Source organism: Rhinatrema bivittatum, chromosome 2 (genome assembly GCF_901001135.1).
Source record: "Rhinatrema bivittatum chromosome 2, aRhiBiv1.1, whole genome shotgun sequence".
NCBI classification, from domain to species: domain Eukaryota; kingdom Metazoa; phylum Chordata; class Amphibia; order Gymnophiona; family Rhinatrematidae; genus Rhinatrema; species Rhinatrema bivittatum.
Window position 1 is genome coordinate 706801707 of NC_042616.1, and position 23536 is coordinate 706825242.

At 43.3% G+C, this 23536-nt stretch overlaps 1 protein-coding gene across 1 annotated transcript in view; it reads left to right on the forward strand.

The window, feature by feature from the left end:
- Positions 1-219: 219 nt before the first annotated feature.
- The window catches only part of TMEM67 (transmembrane protein 67), a 624701-nt gene continuing 601384 nt past the window's right edge, over positions 220-23536 (forward strand). The window contains 2 exon segments of the mRNA XM_029591688.1: positions 220-606; positions 13361-13446. Coding sequence (XP_029447548.1) covers positions 324-606; positions 13361-13446 — 369 coding nt within the window. The 5' untranslated portion in view covers positions 220-323.

Consider the following 23536-nt stretch of genomic DNA (forward strand, 5'->3'; position numbering starts at 1 on the left):
CACCCTCTCTCTCTCACACATACACACACGCAGGCACTCTCTGTTACACACACACATGCACCCTCTCTCTCACACACACCTAAGCTGTCACCCTCTTTCACATGCACCCTTTCTCTTACATACACGTACATATGCATGCACTCTCTCACATACACGCGATCTCTTACACACATATACACACACAATATAAAATAACTGGCCCGATCTTTCTGGGACTGCTGAATACCGTAGTGTGCTCACAATTTCTTAACCCGGGGTTCTGAAAACAAAGTACTGTAGGTAACACAAGGAGCAGCCTCGCCAGCTCTCCAGCACGTCTCTGGATGGCGCGGGGTAGGGGGAGGATCCAACCTGCCGAAGAGCATTGTGGGAGCGGCGGCCGCGGCTTGCTTTGTACCAGCGCCATGGCTACGGCGAAGCGGCGAAGCTCGGCCTCCTTTCCTCCTACGGTCCTCTTGCTTCTGCTGCTCGGGGCCGGCAGCTCTAGGGCGCAGACTTACTCGGTCCCCTTCATGCAGCCGGGGAGCTGCGGCAGTCAGCACTATTTTCATGTCTCGAACTTGTCGTGTGTCCGCTGTGAAGTCCAGCAGCGGCGCAGCCCGAGCGGTAAGAAGTGTCCGCCACTCGGACAAGGCAGAATTTCGAGGGGCAAGTGTGTTTGTAGCAGTTAACGTACAAACTCTACTTTACATTTTTATTTGGGGGGGATGTTTGGTACAAGATTTTTTTTTTTCCAGAGAGCCTATTAAGCAAACTGGAAGAAAACAAAGTTCTTTTTGTGTTTGTAACCGGAATGGTGTAGCAATCTGTTTGTACGTTGCATGTTAAAGTAAGTTTGTGATTGCAAAAATACTCAGCAAGGAGGCTGAATTACAACACGTGTGAAAGTTGTGAGCAGTAGTGTTATCTCTTAAATAGAGATACAAGATTTGACAGTGATAACCAGGGTTTGAAGTCTTGACGATTGGCGCCACTGCTCACAAGTTTCAAAATTGTGCTGTTTTCTGGATAGTTTGCTAACACATACTGTTATAGTCGCAGGCATTCAAGTAATTCAGACTGACTTGATGGTAGGAAGTGTATTAAGTTAGTCGAATCATAAGGTATCGCCTTCATTTTTTGTTAACCTTACTTTTTATATCAAGTCACAAATAATATTTTTATCTGTTTTGTAATATTTTACCATATTTCTGACAGTGACAGTAGTTTTGCAATTTATATCAAAGACTAGTTTAAAACAAACTACTGTATTTAGCAAGCGGGCAAGCAATTGTTTATTTGGGTTTATTATCTGTCTTTTTAAATAAGAAATTCACCTGTTCATTGCTTTCCCTAGTAAACAGTCAAAGCACATAATGAAAAATACAATAAATATATAAGTAATGCAAATGTAACCAACCATAAAACTAGTTATAAATAGTGCACAGCTTTACCTCACCATTGTGTCATGTCAAAAAAAAAGAGACTCAAAACCTGGTTGTTCAACCAAGCATTCTCTTAATCCCAATAACCAAGCTTTGAACTCCATGACCGCCGACTTCAGTCTCGACAAAATCAGTACCAGCAATTATGTTCACTTTTCCTCAAAATATATTTAAATTATACTCTCCTTGTTCATTTTAAGTTATTATTATTATTTATTTTTCCAAGTTTAATTTACCTTGTTCATTGTAAGACATTATTCTATAATACTGTCAATTCAATTGTTGTAATGTAAACCGAAATGATTAGTAACTTTGTTACCAGAACTTCGGTATATAAAACTGTTAAATAAATAAATAAATGTCATAGAAAGTCATAAGAACATAAGAAAATGCCATACTGGGTCAGACCAAGGGTCCATCAAGCCCAGCATCCTGTTTCCAACAGTGGCCAATCCAGGCCATAAGAACCTGGCAAGTACCCAAAAACTAAGTCTATTCCATGTTACCATTGCTAATGGCAGTGGCTATTCTCTAAGTGAACTTAATAGCAGGTAATGGACTTCTCCTCCAAGAACTTATCCAATCCTTTTTTAAACACAGCTATACTAACTGCACTAACCACATCCTCTGGCAACAAATTCCAGAGTTTAAGTGTGCGTTGAGTAAAAAAGAACTTTCTCCGATTAGTTTTAAAAGTGCCCCATGCTAACTTCATGGAGTGCCCCCTAGTCTTTCTACTATCTGAAAGAGTAAATAACCGATTCACATCTACCAGTTCTAGACCTCTCATGATTTTAAACACCTCTATCATATCCCCCCTCAGTCGTCTCTTCTCCAAGCTGAAAAGTCCTAACCTCTTTAGTCTTTCCTCATAGGGGAGTTGTTCCATTCCCCTAATCATTTTGGTAGCCCTTCTCTGTACCTTCTCCATCGCAATTATATCTTTTTTGAGATGCAGCGACCAGAATTGTACACAGTATTCAAGGTGCGGTCTCACCATGGAGCGATACAGAGGCATTATGACATTTTCCGTTTTATTCACCATTCCCTTTCTAATAATTCCCAACATTCTGTTTGCTTTTTTGACTGCCGCAGCACACTGAACCGACGATTTCAATGTGTTATCCACTATGACACCTAGATCTCTTTCTTGGGTTGTAGCACCTAATATGGAACCCAACATTGTGTAATTATAGCATGGGTTATTTTTCCCTATATGCATCACCTTGCACTTATTCACATTAAATTTCATCTGCCATTTGGATGCCCAATTTTCCAGTCTCACAAGGTCTTCCTGCAATTTATCACAATCTGCTTTTAGCCAGTTTGCAATCCATGAAAGGACATCGCCACCTATCCCATGACTTTTTACTTTTCCTAGAAGCCTCTCATGAGGAACTTTGTCAAACACCTTCTGAAAATCCAAGTATACTATATCTACCGGTTCACCTTTATCCACATTTATTAACTCCTTCAAAAAAGTGAAGCAGATTTGTGAGGCAAGACTTGCCCTGGGTAAAGCCATGCTGACTTTGTTCCATTAAACCATGTCTTTCTATATGTTCTGTGATTTTGATGTTTAGAACACTTTCCACTATTTTTCCTGGCACTGAAGTCAGGCTAACCGGTCTGTAGTTTCCCGGATTGCCCCTGGAGCCCTTTTTAAATATCGGGGTTACATTTGCTGTCCTCCAGTCTTCAGGTACAATGGATGATTTTAATGATAAGTTACAAATTTTTACTAATAGGTCTGAAATTTCATTTTTTATTTCCTTCAGAACTCTGGGGTGTATACCATCCGGTCCGGGTGATTTACTACTCTTCAGTTTGTCAATCGGGCCTACCACGTCTTCTAGGTTCACCGTGATTTGATTCAGTCCATCTGAATCATTACCCATGAAAAACTTCTCCATTACGGGTACCTCCCCAACATCCTCTTCAGTAAACACCGAAGCAAAGAAATCATTTAATCTTTCCGCGATGGCCTTATCTTCTCTAAGTGCCCCTTTAACCCCTCGATCATCTAACGGTCAAACTGACTCCCTCACAGGCTTTCTGCTTCGGATATATTTAAAAATGTTTTTACTGTGAGTTTTTGCCTCCATAGCCAACTTCTTTTCAAATTCTCTCTTAGCCTGTCTTATCAATGTCTTACATTTAACTTGCCAATGTTTATGCTTTATCCTATTTTCTTTTGTTGGATCCTTCTTCCAATTTTTGAATGAAGATCTTTTGGCTAAAATAGCTTCTTTCACCTCCCCTTTTAACCATGCCGGTAATCGTTTTGCCTTCTTTCCACCTTTCTTAATGTGTGGAATATATCTGGACTGTGCTTCTAGAATGGTATTTTTTAACAATGACCACGCCTCTTGGACATTTTTTACTTTTGTAGCTGCTCCTTTCAGTTTTTTTCTAACAATTTTTCTCATTTTATCAAAGTTTCCCTTTTGAAAGTTTAGCACGAGAGCCTTGGATTTGCACACTGTTCCTCTTCCATTAAATCAAATTTGATCATATTATGATCACTATTTCCAAGCGGCCCCACCACCGTTACCTCTCTCATCAAGTCCTGTGCTCCACTGAGAATTAGATCTAAAATTGCTCCCTCTCTCGTCGGTTCCTGAACCAATTGTTCCATAAATCTATCATTTATTCCATCCAGGAACGTTATCTCTCTAGCGTGACCCGATGATACATTTACCCAGTCAATGTTGGGGTAATTGAAGTCTCCCATTATTACTGCACTACCAATTTGGTTAGCTTCCCTAATTTCTCTTAGCATTTCACTGTCCGTCTCACCATCTTGACCCGGTGGATGGTAGTATACCCCTATCACTATAGTCTTCCCCGACACACAAGGGATTTCTACCCATAAAGATTCAATTTTGTATTCAGTCTCATGCAGGATGTTTATCCTGTTGGACTCAATGCCATCCCGGACATAAAGCGCCACACGTCCTCCCGAGTGCTCCTCTCTGTCATTGTGATATAATTTGTACCCGGTATAGCACTGTCCCATTGGTTATCCTCTTTCCACCATGTCTCTGAGATGCCAATTAAGTCTGTCATCATTCACTGCTATACATTCTAATTCTCCCATCTTATTTCTTAGACTTCGGGCATTAGCATACAAACATTTCAAAGTTTGTGTTTTGTTTGTATTTTCATTCTGCTTTTTTTTTTAATTCTTTATTTTCAAATTTTTTTGAAATTACACCGAAGAATAACCTTGTACAGCAAAATTGATGTTTGTCATTATCCATACACTATAACAAGAAAAAACAATAATTGAGTAACCCTCATCCCATAATTTTACAAACATCATAAATTATAAGAATATGTAGAGGCGGAACTATGAGCGCATTTTTAAGGCAAAAATAAAATTTATAATTAATTTAACAACCAAGTGGTGCCATTACAATTTTTCTAATGAGCCGAGACTTGATGGGATACCTCTTGGGTTCTGGCTTTTATGAAAGCCCTAAGTTGTGCAGGCTCTAAGAAATTATACATAACACCAGAGTGCTTTACACAGCATTTACATGGGTATTTTAAGGTAAAATTTGCACCTAACTGAAGTACAGAGGAACGCATATTTAGAAATTCTTTTCGTCTGGTGTGGGTTGTTTTAACTACGTCAGGATTGATCCAAATCGGATAACCATATACTTTACTTTGTCTATTTCTGAAAAATTGTCTCATCACATAATTACGATCGGACAAGAATGCAAATGAAATTAATAATGGTTTCCTTTGGGTAATCTCTGTATCCATGGAGGTTTCTAATATTTCAGATATATTTATCCCGGGTGTTTGAGTCTCAGCTCCTTCCATTGCTTCAGTTTGTGTCCTTTGTTGCAAGTAGTAAGCCTTAGTAATCACTGGCAAAGCCGCTTCTGGTATTTTAAGAATTTGTTTCATATAATTACGGAATAAGTCCATCGGGGAAAACAAGGCAACAACAGGAAAATTCAGAACCCTTAAATTATGGGCTCTGAGAGCATTTTCAATATTTTCTAACCGTTTGTTAGTAATATTATCTGATATTATTAATTTTTGCTGCACATTTTCAACCTTTGAAACTTTTTTATCCATTTCTTCAACCTTTTTCCCAAAATTGGAAATAAGGTTATTATTCACCATAGTTTGATTCCTGGTTTCTAAAGATACAGCCGATAGATTTTTAATAGACAGTTCCATTGATTTCAGTATTGCCCATATCCCTTGTAGTGTTATAGTTTCTGGGGTAGTTATAGTAAAACCCGCAGCTAGGGCCTTCAAGAGACCATCTCCCGTTTCCTCCTCAATGCTCACCAACCTTCCTTTGCCATCAGATGTCATTGGCTTCTCCTTCTTTCTAGCCCCCAACGAGAGTTCCGGGGTTAAAGCTGTTAAAACCTTTTCTGGGCTCAGAGACGCTGCTCCTTCCAGACTTCGGACCTCACGGGGGCTTGCCTCCCGCTCTGCAGGGTCTCCTCCGGTCAGATCAAACGCCGAAGGACTCCCCACTTCTTCCGGGGTTCCAGGAGATATCGCGATGTTTCCCGGGTGAGCTGGCCTCCACGGCTCTCCGGGGCTTAGGGTGGTATCACAGGTCAGGGGAGGCTGTGCGCAGTCCGGCGAAGATGTAACGGCTCCCGCGAAGAACCCTTCGATTCGAGGCTGTCGGGGATCTATAGAGGGCGAGTCTTCTCTCGTCTCTCTTAGTCTCCCCTTCCTTTTGGTATGGGGCATTTCTCCGTATGAAGAAAAATGTAAAGGTAAGAGCCTCTCGTCACGGTGTTCACTCCGGGCTCACTTGGCGGCCATCTTGCCTCAGCCTCATTCTGCTTTTTAATTGATAGGGATAAGTTAGAATTTTTTAGCTCAGGTGAGTTTTTAGTTACAGGCACTTGGACTACTTTTCTAATTATTGGAACCTCATTGTTGGGATGCCCTAATTCTAATGCATCATTAGTATCCTTTGAAGATACCTCTCTCCGAACCATGTGCTGCTGAACGACTGTCGGCTTTCCCCTTTGTTCTAGTTTAAAAGCTGCTCTATCTCCTTTTTAAAGGTTAGTGCCAGCAGTCTGGTTCCACCCTGGTTAAGGTGGAGCCCATCCCTTCGGAAGAAACTTCCCCTTCCCCAGTTCCTAACAAAACTGAATCCCTCTTCCTTGCACCTTCGTCTCATCCACGCATTGAGATTCCGGAGCTCTGCCTGCCTCTGGTGACCTGCTCGTGGAACAGGGAGCATTTCAGAGAATGCTACCCTGGAGCACTACGCCATAGGGCCTATAGATGGCTTGAACTCTCGGTGGATGGAGGGTCGTCGACGACTCATTCTTCACCGGGGCAGGCGGCGCGGACATCACTGCCAAAGAAAAGAACATCTTCATGGGACCCGCAGACCTCCAGGACTGGAGGTAAGAACAAACGGCCCAGGGAACTAGAGGGAACCCAGGGACCTGGGTTGCCACCAGAGAAGCGGGAGCTACCGACTACATCGGCCCTAGACAAAAAGCAGGCCTGACGTTTGATGGAGGCTCCGAGAGGACAGAAGCCTATATTACATATTGAGCTGTCCCTTCCCGAGGTGGGACCGAAAGATAGACCGGTACAGGCGCCGCCGACTAAAAAGCAACCGGCGCCGAGGACATCGAGACCGGAGCCGGCGTCAAGACGAAGCCGGGGCAGAAGACCTCGAAGCCGGCGCCGAAAGGGCAAAGTACGTCGCAGAAGACGCTGGAGCCGGCGCTGAAAAGGCTGGAGTCAGTGCTGGAACAACGGAAACCGACAGCGGAGAAGTCGCATCCGGCGCCAAAAAAGATGCACCGGCAAAAGAAGAAGCCGGAAGGGAGACCGGAGGTGCAAGAGACTCCACCTTCGGAGCAACAAGTACGAGAACCAACACCTAGTACATCACAACGTCAACTCTCAGTACGGACAGAGCTAACGCGGCAATTGGGACCCCTATCGGGACACCCAAACCAATCTTCGTTGTGGAGTCATACATCGTCAAAAGACGTATATCGGAGAGGGATTCTCCGACAGAAAGTAGACACTCAAGCCGAAAGAAAAGGTCAAAGCACCATAGGGATTCATCTTCTTCCATCGGAACGCCACTGGGAACAACAGAGTGGTCATTCAGACGGGGAGGACAACTCCAGGCCTCTTACCCTGCAATCAACACATCCAGAGTTGTCAGGGAAGTTGGGGACCATCTCAAGACCGCCCCCCAATGCCGCCACACACCACAAAGGCGTTTTGGGACCTTACTCAGTCCTTAGCGGGATTTTTTGAAACGCTCAAATCCTCATATACATTACCACCAGAATCCTCACCCACTCGTGAGGATCCAAAGGAACAACCTCAAGCAGTCCTGCAAGAACCAGCATCGGGCAGAGAGCCCGTCTCCCCAAGCCGTTCACCATCTTCTCAAGGGGATTTGGTATCATTACACTCTTCGCCTTCCTCTTCCACTGGTAATCCATCTGATCCACCGGAGCAACCTGCGGATCCGTATTCTCCCCAGGAGGATCTTGCTTATCCAAAATTTGTGGATAAGATGGGAGCCATTTTAAAGTTGGAAGTGCAGAAATTGCCAGAACCCAGAGCGGAGACATTGGGTCTATTGAAGATCTTCGATACCCCTGGAGAACCGTCTTCGCTTCCGCCACACACTGTGTTGCACAGCGTTCTTCAGAAGTCCTGGGAGACCCCCTTTGCCTTGCTAGCGGTGTCTAGGAAGACTGATTTAAAGTTTAAATTGCAAAAACCTTCTGCGTATTCCACTCCACAGTTGCCACATGAGTCCATTGTAGTTGAGTCAGCATTGCAGAGATCAAGGAAGTCCAAAACTCATGCCTCCAACCCCCCTGGAAAGGATAACAAATGTTTAGACGACTTCGCAAAACGAGTCTATCAAAATGCTATGCTCACTGCACGCATCCATCATCATCAGTTCTGCATGGTACAGTACATGTATGAATGTATACAGGCAACCAAAGGGATGTTTACCTCAGCAGGGGAGAATATCCCTTCACCTATTTCAGACATGGAAGAATGTTCTCGTCACATGCTCAGAGCAGTATACGAGGGATTTGAGAGCTCCTCTCGTGCATCAGCAACAGCAATAGCGGCACGGAGATTAGCTTGGCTAAAGGCCAGCGCCATCCGAGAGGAGTTGCATGAGAAGTTGTCTAATCTCCCATGCACGAGGTATAATCTATTCGGTGACCGGTTCCATGATACAGTTAGCAAATTAAAGGACCAAGTGCAGGCAGTGCAGTCTTTAACAACACCAGCCTCTTCCAAGAGATATTTTCATACATCTCGTAGGCAATCTTTCTTTTGAAGACCCTACAGGAACTACCAACCGTTCAGAACGCAGTCTTATCAGACCTTTCAAAGACAGCAGACTCATTCCCCTCAGCAACAACATCAGAGGAGGGGAAAACCACGGTCCAAAGACAACAACAGCCGCAGAAAACTGCGGTTCCAGCAAAGACCTCGCAATCTTTTTAGGAACTAGGCCACCACCTCCTCTAGCAGAAGCCCCTCCAGGAAGAATAACAGCTTGCTTCACCACCTGGCAGTCCATAACATCGGATCAATGGGTTCTGGAAATAGTGAAGAATGGATATCAGCTTCAGTTTCTAACCAAGCCTCAAATTCCACATCTAGCACCTCGGGGTTTGAAAACATTACACCCACAACTCGCCCACGAAATAGCCCTACTTCAACATCAGAAGGCTATCCGATATATCCATCGGGTGCAACGGTGCAAGGCCCATATTTTCTAATTCCAAAGAAATCAGGAGGCTTCCGTCCCATCCTTGACCTCAGGGACCTGAACATCTGTTCGGGAAAAGTTCAAGATGGTATCTCTGAAATCCAACCTTCCATTGTTACAACCCAGGGACTGGATGTGTTCAGTAGACCTCAAGGATGCCTATACACACATATCAATCCACCAATCCTCTTGGCAATACCTATGTTTTCAGTACCACAATCAACATTACCAATACAAGGTCCTACCATTTGGCCTCTCAGCAGCCCCCAGGGTATTTACCAAATGTATGGTGGTGGTGGTGGCCCACCTTCGTCAGCAAGGACTGACTATCTTTCCATATCTAGACGATTGGCTGTTAGTAGCGTTGGATCCAATCCTTCTGAAGCATCATCTCAACAAGGCGATCAGCTGCCTGCAGGAGTTTGGGTTGATCATCAACTACCCAAAATCGACCTTACAGCCTACGCAGATGCTGCAATTCATAGGAGCCCGTCTGGACACCATTCGGGCCAGAGCATTCCTTCCGGACGACAGGAAGGTGACAATACGCTCTCTGATCCAATCACTGAAGGAAACGCAGTGTCCAACGGCTCACAACATATTGAAAGCTCTGGGTCACATGGCGGCAGCAAGTTTCACAGTACCAAACACAAAGCTTCACATGAGACTCTTACAGTGGGGTCTCAAAAGACAGTGGAAACAGCATTCAGCCATTGCAAAAGCGCATACAGTTGACAACTCAGATGCAGAAGGACATCGACTAGTGGCTCCGGGGACCATCGTTGGACAAGGAAGCTTTGTTCAGTCCTCCACAGCACAATGCAGTCCTTACGACGGATGCATCCCTGAAGGGCTGGGGAGCTCATCTCGATCTCTTGGAGACACAAGGCCTCTGGTCCACCAACGAACAAACTTTGCAGATCAATCTATTGGAACTCAGAGCGATACGCAATGCCCTAACCACCTTTCAGGAATACCTACAAGGTCGAAGGGTCATGATATATATGGACAACCAAGTGGTGATATTTTATATAAACAAACAAAGCGGGTCCGGTTCATGGCCCCTCTGCAGGGAAGCCCTTCAGATCTTTTCCGCACAGAAACTCCATACACCTTCAAGCCACTTCCCTGCCGGGAATAGCAAACACCAGAGCGGACAGGTTAAGTCGCATTTTTCACCCACACGAGTGGACACTCAATGCAGAAGTAGTGCAAACTATCTTCGACTGTTGGGGAACGCCGACCATGGACCTCTTTGCCACAGAAGCAAACACACAGCTTCCACAATTCTGTTCGATTCGACCGAGTCTATTACGGATCGCTCAAGAGCATTCCTTATTCCATGGACGTCCAGTCTTCTATATGCATTTCCTCCGATTCCATTGATCACCAGCACAATTCAAAAGTGCATAGCAGACAACAGCCAACTGATCCTCATTGCCCCAGCTTGGCCCAGACAACCGTGGTACAGTTATCTCTTACGTCTGTCGATCACAACCCCAATTCGATTACCAGACCGTCCAGATCTTCTACTTCAGGACAGGGGAGTACTCATTCACCCACTCCATTCCTCCCTCCATCTGACTGCATGGAGATTGAGCGGACGCTATTAACTGAACAGGGGGTTTCTGCAGTAGCACAGGCCATACTTTTAGAATCCAGAAAGCCGTCTACAAGAAGAAGTTACATCTTTAAATGGAAACGCTATTCCAACTGGTGTGCGAATAACGGTATTCCACCTATAGACTGTTCGCCAACATGCTTACTGGATTATCTGCGTTCTCTGTACAAGGCAGGGTTAGCAACATCGTCTGTAAGAGTTCATCTCAGTGCGATTTCGGCATATCATAGACCGATCAATAATCACTCTGTGGCTGAACATCCATTATTATCCAGATTCATCAAAGGTTTAATACATCACCGTCCACCGATGTCTAAACCACCGGTTCCCTGGAATCTTAATGTACCTCTTGAGCAGCTTATGCTACCACCCTTCGAACCTATGGACTAAGCAAATATGAAATATCTCACCTGGAAAGTCGTGTTTTTGATAGCCATAACATCTGCACGTAGAGTTAGTGAGCTGCAAGCACTAGTTCATTACGACCCGTATTTGCAGTTTTATCACAATAAGGTCGTGTTACGAACTCATCCATCTTTCCTTCCAAAGTTGATTTCGCCTTTTCATCTGAACCAGGCAATAGAGTTACCAATTTTTTTCCCAAAACCTCATTCGAACGACAGGGAGCGTTTGTTACATACCCTCGACTGTAAGCGAGCGTTAGCATACTATAAAAGAAGAACACACTCTACAAATAGGGTATCTCAGCTGTTCGTCTCTTTCAACCCGAATGCCCCCAGATTACCGGTGGCTAAACGAACAATTTTAAGCTGGATTGTACAGTGCATCCAATTTTGTTACAATAAGCAAAATGTACCACTCCCTTCGCTTCCCAGAGCTCATCAGCTACGAGCTATGGCGACCTCGATAGCACATCTTCGAAACGTGCAACCAGTAGACATTTGCAAGGTGGCCACATGGTCATCACTGCATACTTTCACTTCCCACTACTGTATAGATAAACAATCAGCAAGGGATGCAAGGTTGGGATGGGTGATCCTGCTCACATTGCATAATTAAACACACGGCTACCACAGCAGGTATCACGCTAAGGACAATTAAGGAAGCGTGACTGGGAGCTTGGGACTCCCATGACAGCATGGCTAATTCAGCCCTGCTATCAACGGGAAAAAGCAAGTTTGCTTACCGTAAACGGTGTTACCGTAGATAGCAGGATGAATTAGCCATGCGGACCCACCCGCCTCCCTGGCAGTCGTGTTCTTATCCGCTACGCTCAAGCTTAAATATAGACTAAGGAGAATCTGTTACTTTCCTGCGCGGGACTGAAAAAATCTACACTCTGCTTCTTAAGCCCCGCCTCCAGAGCCCTGATTGACAGTTCCCATGACAGCATGGCTAATTCATCCTATCTACGGAAACACCGTTTATGGTAAGCAAACTTGCTTTTCTCACCACTCATTTTTTTACAGTAGTGGAGATTCCAAACAACTTATATTTCTGCTAAAATCTTTGCATATCTACACATATAAGCAGATAACTAAAAATTGTTTTAGGGATTTTGGAGGTTCTTATTTTTAAGAAGGCATAGTAGATTTTGTAGTTTGTGAGAAGCATAAAATATATTAAATCAGAGTATTACAATACAAAAAGTGGAGTAAAAAACCACACACTCAAATTGGCAAACAAGTAAAGAAGGTGTGTGAGAGAAACGTTTGAATATCCTCCAAATATCAGTTCCACATATGATAATTCAAAAACACTTTATTTGAAATTTCAAACATCAAGAGCTTCAAAAACAAAAGTGTAGAAAAAAAAAAGTACAACACCCAAAACAGTCTTGTGTTTCGCTCGAAGGCTGCTTCGGGAGGGACAACAAGGACAGGGAACCTCAACTCCCATGAAATTCCATTTAACATTCCATTTTGGAGGACATTCAAAACGTATCTTATCTTTATCACTTGCTTAAATAAGAGCATAACATTTAATGTATTTATTAAAACATTTATAGGCCTATTATCCGCAGATCCAAGCATCTTACTGAAGAACATACATACATACGTCTGTGGCTTTACCTGCAGAAGGCTGCTAGTCCAGCTCCATTTCCTCCCCAGCAAGGGCAGGGGCCCATTGTGGACATTCAGAAGGCAATACTGTACATTAACATCCATTTATTTATTTTATTTATTTATTTGAATTTCTTATATACCGGCATTTGCGATGGGAGTCGCATCATGCCGGTTTACAAATAACAGGGTGTGACAAAAGGATAAATACTTAAAAAAACTTAAAACATTAACATGTGATAGAAGAAGAAAGTAGCAGTTACAATAAAACAGGGACAAAATGCAACTTGGAATGTAGAGAAGGCGAGAGAAAAATTAACAATGAGATAAAAAAGAATAACCAAGGTAAATAAAACCTGCCAATTTAAAAGAGAACATTATGGAGTTGTCAAAGGTTGAAAGTAGGTTCAGTTGGTATCTGGAAAGGCTTTCATAAATAACCAGGGCACACACATTGAATTTTAAACTTCAGTACAATACTACATAAATGCAGACTGGATTGTTTTCTCTTCAGGTTTTTCATGTGTATGCCTACCAGGATTCAAATTGGTTTCTAATGATGGACATTCTATCGTGTGCCAAAAATGCCCTGAGGATATGGTATGTATTAGTAGTGTATATTCTGCTATAAAAGTAATAGATATTAAGAAATCATCACAGTTGGGGTATACTAATTTTTTTTCCTGAAAATTCATGCATTGTTTTTAAAGCAGCAGTATTAGCTATATTTATCAAAATATCAACTTGTTTTACAGGATGCTATTTTGTGCATAAATTGAGATGCTAAATGTCAAAAAATAAATTCACTCCTATGAAGCTCTTTTGTGCTGGTTTGCAATTATTTTTGAAAGTTTAGCATCAGACTACAGTTAGTTGTGTTGCAGCTTTTTTTTTTTTTTTTAACAAAATATCAACTTACCTGTTCCTTCACTCTGTTGCTTCTCCCTTTTTTATGGTCATTTTTGTTTCTAAAAATTCTCATATGTCTGTGCGTTTTGGAAAAAAATATTGCTTTACAGACATGCTATGAAAGTGTAATGCCATCATGAAAGTCATTTTATTTTGTTTATTTCTAGCCTATCCTATTGCAAAGCACCTGAAATAGGTTACAAAAATCAGGTAGAAGACAACATATAGATACAATACACATACAATCGTGCAATACTTTACTCCCAACAACCACCTTGATACCACCCCCACTAAAAATTCCCTGACCCACTCTGGCAACCTGTTCCTCTTTTGTAGGTTCCCTACTCCTTTTTTAACCAATTTTAGGGCATACATAAAATTTAATATAGAAACAAACATATCAAGCAGTGATACATCACCAGTTATGCTGTGAATTGGAGGACCTAGGTTCACAAAGTAGACATTTTTATACAGACACAGGCAAAGATTGACCATAGTGTTGATGGTATATGGCCCATACAATATTATACTTAAAGGACTGACCCTTTAAATCATAACAAACTTCTCAAGTTCAGCCACTACTTGCACTTGTGCCCTCCAGTTATGTTTGTAAGGTTTGGGTGGACCCTTGGACACTATGGCAGCTGACCACACCTACGGGGGGAAGTCCCGTGAGGGGGCCACAGTTCAGGCTCAGCTCTGGACACACAAACACAGATTTTATCTTTATTTAGACAGTTTGTGAAGCCACCAGAGGTAGCGGTAGTGAGTAGACGATGGAGCCCGGCTGGGCTAGCATTCCTCAGGGCACTGAAACAGCGGCTCTTCCGGTAGCAGTGATGTAGTGAAAAGAACTGAGAGAATGAGTACAGTAAGACATTCACAGAGTCCCCAGAATGGAGAAGCCCCGAGATAGGGAGAGCTGGCCCTCGAGGAGCGAGTACCAGATCCCTGGGAGCAGAGACTTGGCAAGTACTCACGCAGCAGTTCCAAGTAGGAGATGGCACTGGTGCTGGAACGGAGGCAGGCCCTCGAGGAGCGAGTACCTGGTTCCAGGGAAACAGCTCTGAGGAGTAGATGGTAGTAGTACTCACAGATGGTGTTTGTAGAGAATTCTTCCAAGTAGAAGAGGAGATGGGACACAGGCAGCGAGTCAGGGAACATGGGCCCTCGAGGAGCGAGTACCGGTTCCTGATAGCGACCTGAAAGAAGCAGAGAGGCCACCAAGGAGCGGGTACCTCGTTAGCTGAAAAGAGTCCAATAGAAGTTTGGAGGCAGAGTAGCTGGGTACGGAGAGCGAATCCCATCCGTAGAAATCCCCTTGCTAACTCAACGGCTAGCAAACAACAGTAGGCTTAAATATCCGGGCAGTGTGACGTCATCACAGGGGGAACGCCCCTAAGGTTTGCGTCATAGAGGAAATAAGAATGAGGGCCACGCGGCGCGCGCACCCTAAGGTACCTGAGGAGCATGGTGGGAGGCAGCGCCCAAGCCGGTCCGGGGGCACTGGAGAGGACGGCGGGCAGACGCTGCGGCAGCCAGACGTCCATAGGGAGCAGGAGGAGTCGCAGAAAAAGAAAGGTAGGCGGAGTGAAGCCGTCGGGCAGCGACTGTCGCAACATCAGTGATCCATATTTGTACTCAACTTCCAGAAGATTGCATTTGTATATCTAGCAGCCAGCAGCATTTGGGTTTATGATATTTTATAGGTTCCAACGATTCAGTCCACCTCCCCAGGAGTGCTAATAAGGGTTTAAGATGCATAGGAATCCCTAAAATATTGGCTGTCTATTGCGCCACCTGCATCCAAAACTGACTCACAACCAGGCAGGACCACCACGTATTTGAAAGAACCACTTTCCCGACACCCACGCCAACCCAAAGAATTAGCCCTATGAAGAAATTTAGAGTAATATAGGGGTGTATGGTATTTTCTATGCAGCAATTTAACCATAAACTCCATTCGCTTTGTACAGATCATTACATGATGTGCTGAATGCCATATATTTTTCCAGGCTCTAACATCTAAATTTATCCTCAGATCTTCATTCCATATCTCAATCAAAGAAGGTGAGGTGATTAGATTATATTTCCTCACTAGAATATCCCTATATATCAAATCAACACCCTTTCTTTTAGCCCCAGGATCACTCAAATACTTTTCTACTCCATTTAACTGCCTCAAAGGCCAAGCCAAATTAAAACGCAGTTAAAAAAAAGGGGCATGCAATTCTGATCCTAACTCAAGCTCACTCTCAAGCTCAGAAAATCCCATAAATATATCATCTCCCCATAAATGAGAAATAAAATTTAATCCCTTCTCTCCAGGCCTTAAAAATAGAAGAGAAGGTGCAATTAGCCAAAACAGGGTTTTCAAAAATCGGTGCAGTTGAGGACAAACCTCCCCATTAGTTCCCAAAAACTTTTGAACTTGGCTCCAAACTAGCAATGATTGAGCAAGTATGGGACTTGTTCTTCCAATTTTACGTTTCAAGGGGGAACCAGGAGCAAGAAAGGGGAGCATGGCAAAATTAACCAATTCAGCCTGTTCTCTCTCAAGGCTAGACCACGAAATATCTCCCCCATTCAGCCATTCTTGCATACAAACTAATCTAGCCGCCCAATAATATAGGCGAACGTTGGAGAGCGCCATATCACCCTGCACTCTGGGGAGCCATAGCTTACTCAGTTTCAACCTTGCTCTCTGTTGTCTCCAAATAAACTTAGCCATAGATCTATGCAAGTCTATAAATACCTGAGCAGGCACATTACACAGGAGGTGTTGAAACAGATATAATAACTTAGAATTTACTTAAAATGTCTATTTTTCCTATCTGGCCATGCAACCGATAAATTTTCCCATGCAACCAGATCTTGTTTTATGCAAGTCAACATAAGGCCATAGTATTTGGAGTATAGGTCCTTAAAGTTTTTAGTGATCTGAATTCCAAGATACTTAAAACCATCATCAGCCTTATGGAAGATGGACAAATATTGTGGTAAAAGTATTCTACTACCAAAAGAAAACAACTCTGACATCAAAATTAGTCTTATAGCCCAAAAGACTCCCAAATTTCTGCAAAAGATCCAACAATGCAGGACCGGGCACCCGCAGTACTATTAAGTATATTGACACATCATCTGCATAAAGGGATATTTTATTGCACCTGTCCCCCAAGGTGAATACAGTGACTTGAAAGGGAATCTTTGAACTTCCCTATCCAAGGGTTCAATGGCCAAGTTAAATGGTAGTGGAGATAATGTGCACCCTTGCTTAGTTCCCCACTCAATCTCAAAGAAAGGAGAAAGACACCCACTAATCAAAAATCTCGCCCTGGGGTTCTTATACATGGCCAATATCCATGCTATAAACCTGTCTGGAATCCCACATGAGTCATTATCTCAAACAGGAAAGGCTACGACAGCCTATCAAAGGCCTTTTCTGCATCCAGCGACAGCACAAGGCTGGGGATACCTTTTTGTTTGGCCAAATAAAGAATGTTAAATAATCTCTTCGTATTTGAAGTAGACACCTGCCCTTTAACAAAGCCAGACTGATCACTATGAATCAGACTAGTCAATACCTTTTCGAGCCTCATTTGCAGGACCTTAGCTAATACTTTTATGTCTGAGTTAGAGAGAGAGAGAGGACGATAAGATCCACATTCCGTGGCATCCTTCCCAGGTTTATGTATAAGGACAATATTAGCATCAGCCATTTCTCTCAAAGAGTCACTTGTCCCTGTAGAATTGTAGATCGAATACAGGAACTATGCAATATCAGAGAAAATTAAAAAAAAAAATCTTTGGGTATCTATCTGGGCCAAGACACTTCCCTCCAGGCAATTCAATAACAGCCAATTAGATTTCTCACAAAGTGATAGGAGCCAACAACCCCTCAGCCTTATCTGCCAGGAGCTTAGGCATGTTTAATTCACTGAGAAAACACTGTATATCCTCTTTAGAATCTGATGTTGAGTCAGTATAAAAATCTACAAAAAATTGAAAAAAGGCATGATCAATTCTTTGGAGTCAGACATAAGAGCCATCAGGTTTTTTAACTTTGGAGACAAAGGCCTTGCCGGCCTTCTTTTCAGCTCTGGCCAGAAACGCCCCTGGCTTATCTCCATGTTCATAAAATTTAAGCAGCATATATTTCAGGGCCTTTTCTATTTTTCCCATTTCCAAAGATTGAAGATCCCTCTGTGTCACCTCTAGCACTTTCAGTGTACATAGGGAGCAGTTTTGCTTATGTAAAGTTTCTAAGGTGTGTATTTTAACAGTGAGGGCATCAACCTTTCTTTTCCTTTCTCTTTGGAGGAAGCTGGAATAACTATCTTACCCCTCGAAAAGGCCCTGAATGTTTCTCATCGTAACACAGGCTCATAGTCGCTTACAGGATTATGTTCATTCTATTTAGTAATAGCATCCTTTACCAAATTCTGAAATTGTTTATTTCCCAACAATGAAGTATTCAACCACCAAGAAGAGGACCAGGGTCTACTATCTTTGAAATGAAATTAACTGTACTGTGTGATGATCTGATATAGTACTAAGTAAAATATCACAACTGTGAGCCTGGGATACTAATTTCAAGGAACAGAGGTAATAGTCTATCCTGACTATACATACCATGCCTTTGAGAGGAAAAAAGTGTAATTCCTAACCCCTGCGTGCTGATTTCTCCACACATCTACCAAATGCAGCATCTTAACAAGATCTGTAATGGGGTTAGATAAGGTATTTCCAGACCTAGATGAAGAGGTCTTGTCTATTGCTGGAGCAGGACATAAATTCCAATCTCCCCCAGTGCATAGTGACCCATACCCAAATGTGACAAGGCTATCGGTGAGTACTCTGTAGAATTCCACTTGATCCACATTAGGCCCATATACATAAATCAAGGTGAAATTAACAATCCAAAGTACAGTCATGAAAGACATATCTACTGTTCATTTCACTTAAGGATCTATTAACTGTTAATGGTAGGTTTTTGTCAATAAGTATGCAAACCCCTCGACTGCGTGAATTATGAGAAGAGTAATATACTGAACCCACCCATCCGTTTTTAAGCTTTTCATGTTCAAGGCTGGTGAGATGAGTTTCTTGCAAAAGGAGAATTTATGCCTGATGTCTTCTAGCCAGCTGCAGGATATGCTTCCTCTTTCCCGTTGTTAGCAGGGCTGAATTAGCCATGCTGTCATGGGAACTGTCTATCAGGGCCCGGGAGGCGGAGCTGTCAAAAGAGGAAGTCAGAGCTTTTGCTCTGTGCGGCTGCGAGTGTGTTCCTGCGCAGGAAACAGAATCTCATCAGTTTGTTTCTTTCCTTGTGTGGGATCGCACGCGGAGATGATTTCTCAGTTTTTTCTTCACTTGAAACAATGTCTCAGAAAGCAAATCCGAGGCCATCGGGGTTCAAACCTTGCCACTGCGGTAAGATCATGTCCATTACTGATGGACATGATTGTTGCTACCGCTGCCTAGGGGCCGACCACGTCCAGGCTGAGTTCGTACATTATTTATTTATTTATTTATTTATTTATTTAACATTTTTATATACCGGGCTTCATGCAGGATTGCATATCAGCTCGGTTTACATTGTAACTGAAAAAAAGACATGCATAAAGAACGCAATTTACATAGAACAGGGACTAAAAAACTTGGAACGAATACATGGGTAAAATTAACTTAACATAGTATAAAAAATGTGAAAACTGGAAATTATCTTGATTGTGAAGTGTTATGTTTCAGGTTTGATTGAGAGTCTATGGATGGAATGTTTGCTAGTGCGTGGAAGATGAGGTGCTTTATTAACATGATTCGAACGCTTGAACAAAAAGCCAGGTTTTTAGTCTTTTTTTGAAGTTGATAGGGCAATGTTCTGACCGGAGATAAGAAGGTAGCGAGTTCCAGAGAGATGGACCTGCTGAAGACAAGGCTCGTTTGCTTGCTGAAGATTTGACTTGTGTTGTTTGGAGAGTGTTTTTGTACGCTGTTCTCGTTGGTCTGGTTGGTTGATGAAGTAGAAGAGGAGAGTTGAGTTCGAGAGGACTGCCCTTGTAAATGGTTTTTTGAACGATTGTTAATGTTTTGTATAGTATTCTGTACTTAATTGGGAGCCAATGTAGGTCCCTCAAGATGGGGGTAATATGCTCTCTCCTGTTGGTCTTGGTCAGTATCCTGGCCGCGGCGTTCTGCAGCATTTGAAGGGGTTTAAGGGTGTTAGCTGGAATGCCGATTAGCAAAGAATTGCAATAATCGATTTTCGAGAAAATGATTGCTTGGAGTACTGATCTGTAGTCTTGGAAGTGAAGAAGTGGTCTGAGGCCATTGTGGCCGCATGTCGCCTGGAGCCCGAAGACAGCGGGCGCAGAAGATCAAGGACTTGAAAAATTGCGCCGGTGGTTCGTATGCCCCTCCTTCCGAGTCTCACTCCTTGCCGGGCCCAGCAAAACCTCAGGGCCTACCGTCGCGAAGGGCCTCATCGATGGAACCATCAACCTCCAGGCTGGAGACACAGGAGAGCCCAAGCAGGTCCAGAGGGGTCGAGACCCCCCATAAAACTCCATCTAAAGGTAATCGGGACAGGGCGCATTCAATGCACCGCTCGCACCCAGAGCACACGGCGCAAGACAGGAAACAGCGCCGAAGAACCTTTGAGCCAAGAATTGCGTCAACCGACGCCGCTGATGCCCTTGGCGCCGCAACTGACACAGTCGGCGCCGAAGCCGACGCGCCATCTATTGGTGCCGAAGCATCCCTTGATGCCGACGCACAAGACATCAGCGCATGCTGTGTCGGATCATGCGTCGACATAAAAGCATGGCGCCAATGATGAGGCCCCTTGACGCACAAAACTACAAAATCGATGCAAAAGGCGTCCCAACTTCTTCATACGGCGCAGTATGTCAAAAAGCTGAAGCATTCCACTCAGTGTGTCTAGCCTCTTGACAGAGGGAAAATCAACAGGGACTGGGACCAGTCTTCTTCAAAGGCATAAGACAGCCGCCTCAAAACATCTTCCGTATTTTCGCGTGTATAGGCCGCGGCTTATACACGGATTTACATTTTTGAAGAGAGGGGTGCGGCCTATACAAGGGTGCGGCTTATCTAAATCTGTATTTACATAGGATAGACTAGGATAATCTATATAATACCTACCGGTATTCTTTATATATTTTTTTTTAGTTTGCTTGTGGAAAGTAATACTGGAATGTTTACCACTGAAAGTAGGAGCAATAACGAGCACACTTCAAATTACTGTATATAATGTTATTGTTATTAAAGAAGGATGCACTGCAGACAATTCAAAACCAGATTGAGATGTTATTTTAATTAAGTGTATATATCGATACAGTACCTTTCATTTACCAGTAATTTCGAATTGTCACATATGAAAATTTAGAACACAAAAGCATATAAATATTTCCAAGTACTGTATTTCCATTTGGAACCCGATACACATAAAACACATAAAGAATTCGGCAAAAACATGTAAACTTCAGTCTATATATTAATGAGGAAATAAGAATCTCAGTTTGGTATAGGCAGCAGTGTAATCTCAGTTAGCCAGCACAATAAGTCAATATACGGTACTGCCAGAGAATGATTCATTGCCAAATATTTTGTCATATCCAGTTCGGCGATTCAAGAGTACCGGTATTTACAGTTGTAGAGCAGTTTTGCTCATTTGGTCCCTAGAAAGAAGAAAAACAATTATTTATTAACAAGGAAAAAATATTTTCCAGAAGAGAGTCCAAAATTAAAGTAAGGAAGATGTATAAGATTTTAATGTTTTATGATATTTACACCATACCTCGTCATATGAAGAAAATCCCTCAAAGTCTGTCAAGCAATCAGAATCAGCAAAGTGTTCAGCTGCAAAGGCTTCTGCTTCGTCGTCGTTAAATTCGTAGTCATCATCTGAAGCTGATTCCGAAGCTGCTGAATTAGCGCCATCTGTGCTCTCAAGTAAGCCTGCCTTCTTGAAGCCATTAATTATTGTCGTTGACTTTACAGCCTCCCAAGACCTCAGAACCCATAAGCACACTTCTGAATAGGTAGCTCGCCTCTGCTTCCCCAAAGGAGTGAATGAGTGCACCCCATCTGACATCCACTTCTCCCATTCCTTCCGCACCAGGCACTTAAGAGTAATTAACCGCAATATCCAAAGGTTGTAATTTGCAAGTTAAACCTCCCGGAATTACTGCAATATGAGCGCCTGCTTTATTTAGAGCTTTCTGAACAGATTCCTGCTTATGGGCAGCCATTGCGTCAAAGATCAAAAGAGATTTGGGTGAAAAGAATGCGCCAGGCCGTGCGCGAAAGCACTGCTCCGTCCACTTCATCATAACATCTTCATTCATCCAGCCCTTTTTATCTTATATGACGCTTAGACCCTTAGCAAATTTTTCCCACGGCATAGTTATGAGCTTAAAAATAACCATTGGCTTTAATTTCTTGCCATCGGCAGTGCACGCCAAAACCACAGTGAAACTGGTGTGTTCATGTCCTGTCTTTGTAATGGGTACCGTTTTAGTGCCACGTGGAGCAACCGTTCGAGTAGCAGGGATATCAAACCACATCGGTATCTCATCCATGTTTACTATATTACTTGGCCCTAAATTACCCTCAATACACTCTTTCCGCACAAAATCACAAAAACTTGTACTTAGTTCTTGCCAGTTCACAGGCAGCTTTTGACCTACAGTGGTCCTAGATCTTATTGACAACTCGTTCCTACGCATGAATTTGTACACCCAATTCACTCCTCCAGAGAAATCACCAATTTTCAGTTCAGCAGCCAATGCTTTAGCCTTATGTTTAATGCTAATGGTAGAAACTACCCTGTTGCTATCCCTCTGTGCAAGCACCCATTCTCTTAGCTTGGCTTCAAGAACTGGCCATTTGGCAGGCATACCTCGACGGGCATGCTTCTTTGGAGTCATCTTTTCCAGTTTGGCTGCTTCTTTTCTCCACCTTCGAATACACTTTTCGTCCACAGAAAATTGACGACCCGATTCTCGATTTCCGTGTGTTTTTGCATATTCTATTGCTGCCAGTTTAAAATCTGCCGTGTAAGAATGACGCTTAGGCATAGTACGGTATACAAGGGTGCGGCCAATGTATGGGTGCGGCCTATACAACAACTTGCTGACATAGACACCGGATTTCCGCAGCTTATACACGCGAAAATACAGTAATTACAAAGCTTTCGTCCAGTGAGTCTCCTCTGCAAAGGACTGGACATGATTCTCTGCGATCTCACTCACTGGTGTCCAGTTCCCAACGTTTGAGGCTATCCACCTCGTCTGGTGGACATCTGAATCTGGAAGATCACTCTACCTCAGAAGATGACTGGGTTAGAGTCCCCTCTCATTCCTCTTCTTCGTCCTTGGCATCACAAGTATTTTCTGACCTTTCATCCATCGTGGGACGACATGCACGGGACCAAACACTCCAGGAACCACTATCAAAAAAGCGGAAAGTAGAGGACGAATGGGGACGGCATCGCACTCAAGGTGTGACAGCTGATTCTGAGTTCGAGCAGCCATACCCCCAAGTCAGCCGCACAAACCCTCAAAACCATGCATGTTGCCCCCAAACACAGCAGGCGTTCTCACACTTATCGGAGGTCCTCTCCGGTTTCTTTGACACGCTACAATCCTCTTTTCAATTACCACCCTCGCCAACAGAGAGCTCGTCTCCATCGGCCCCCTCTTTGAGGGAGGCCTCTCCACATCCATCAGCACAAGGTCAGCCGCATAGCCCACAAGACCCT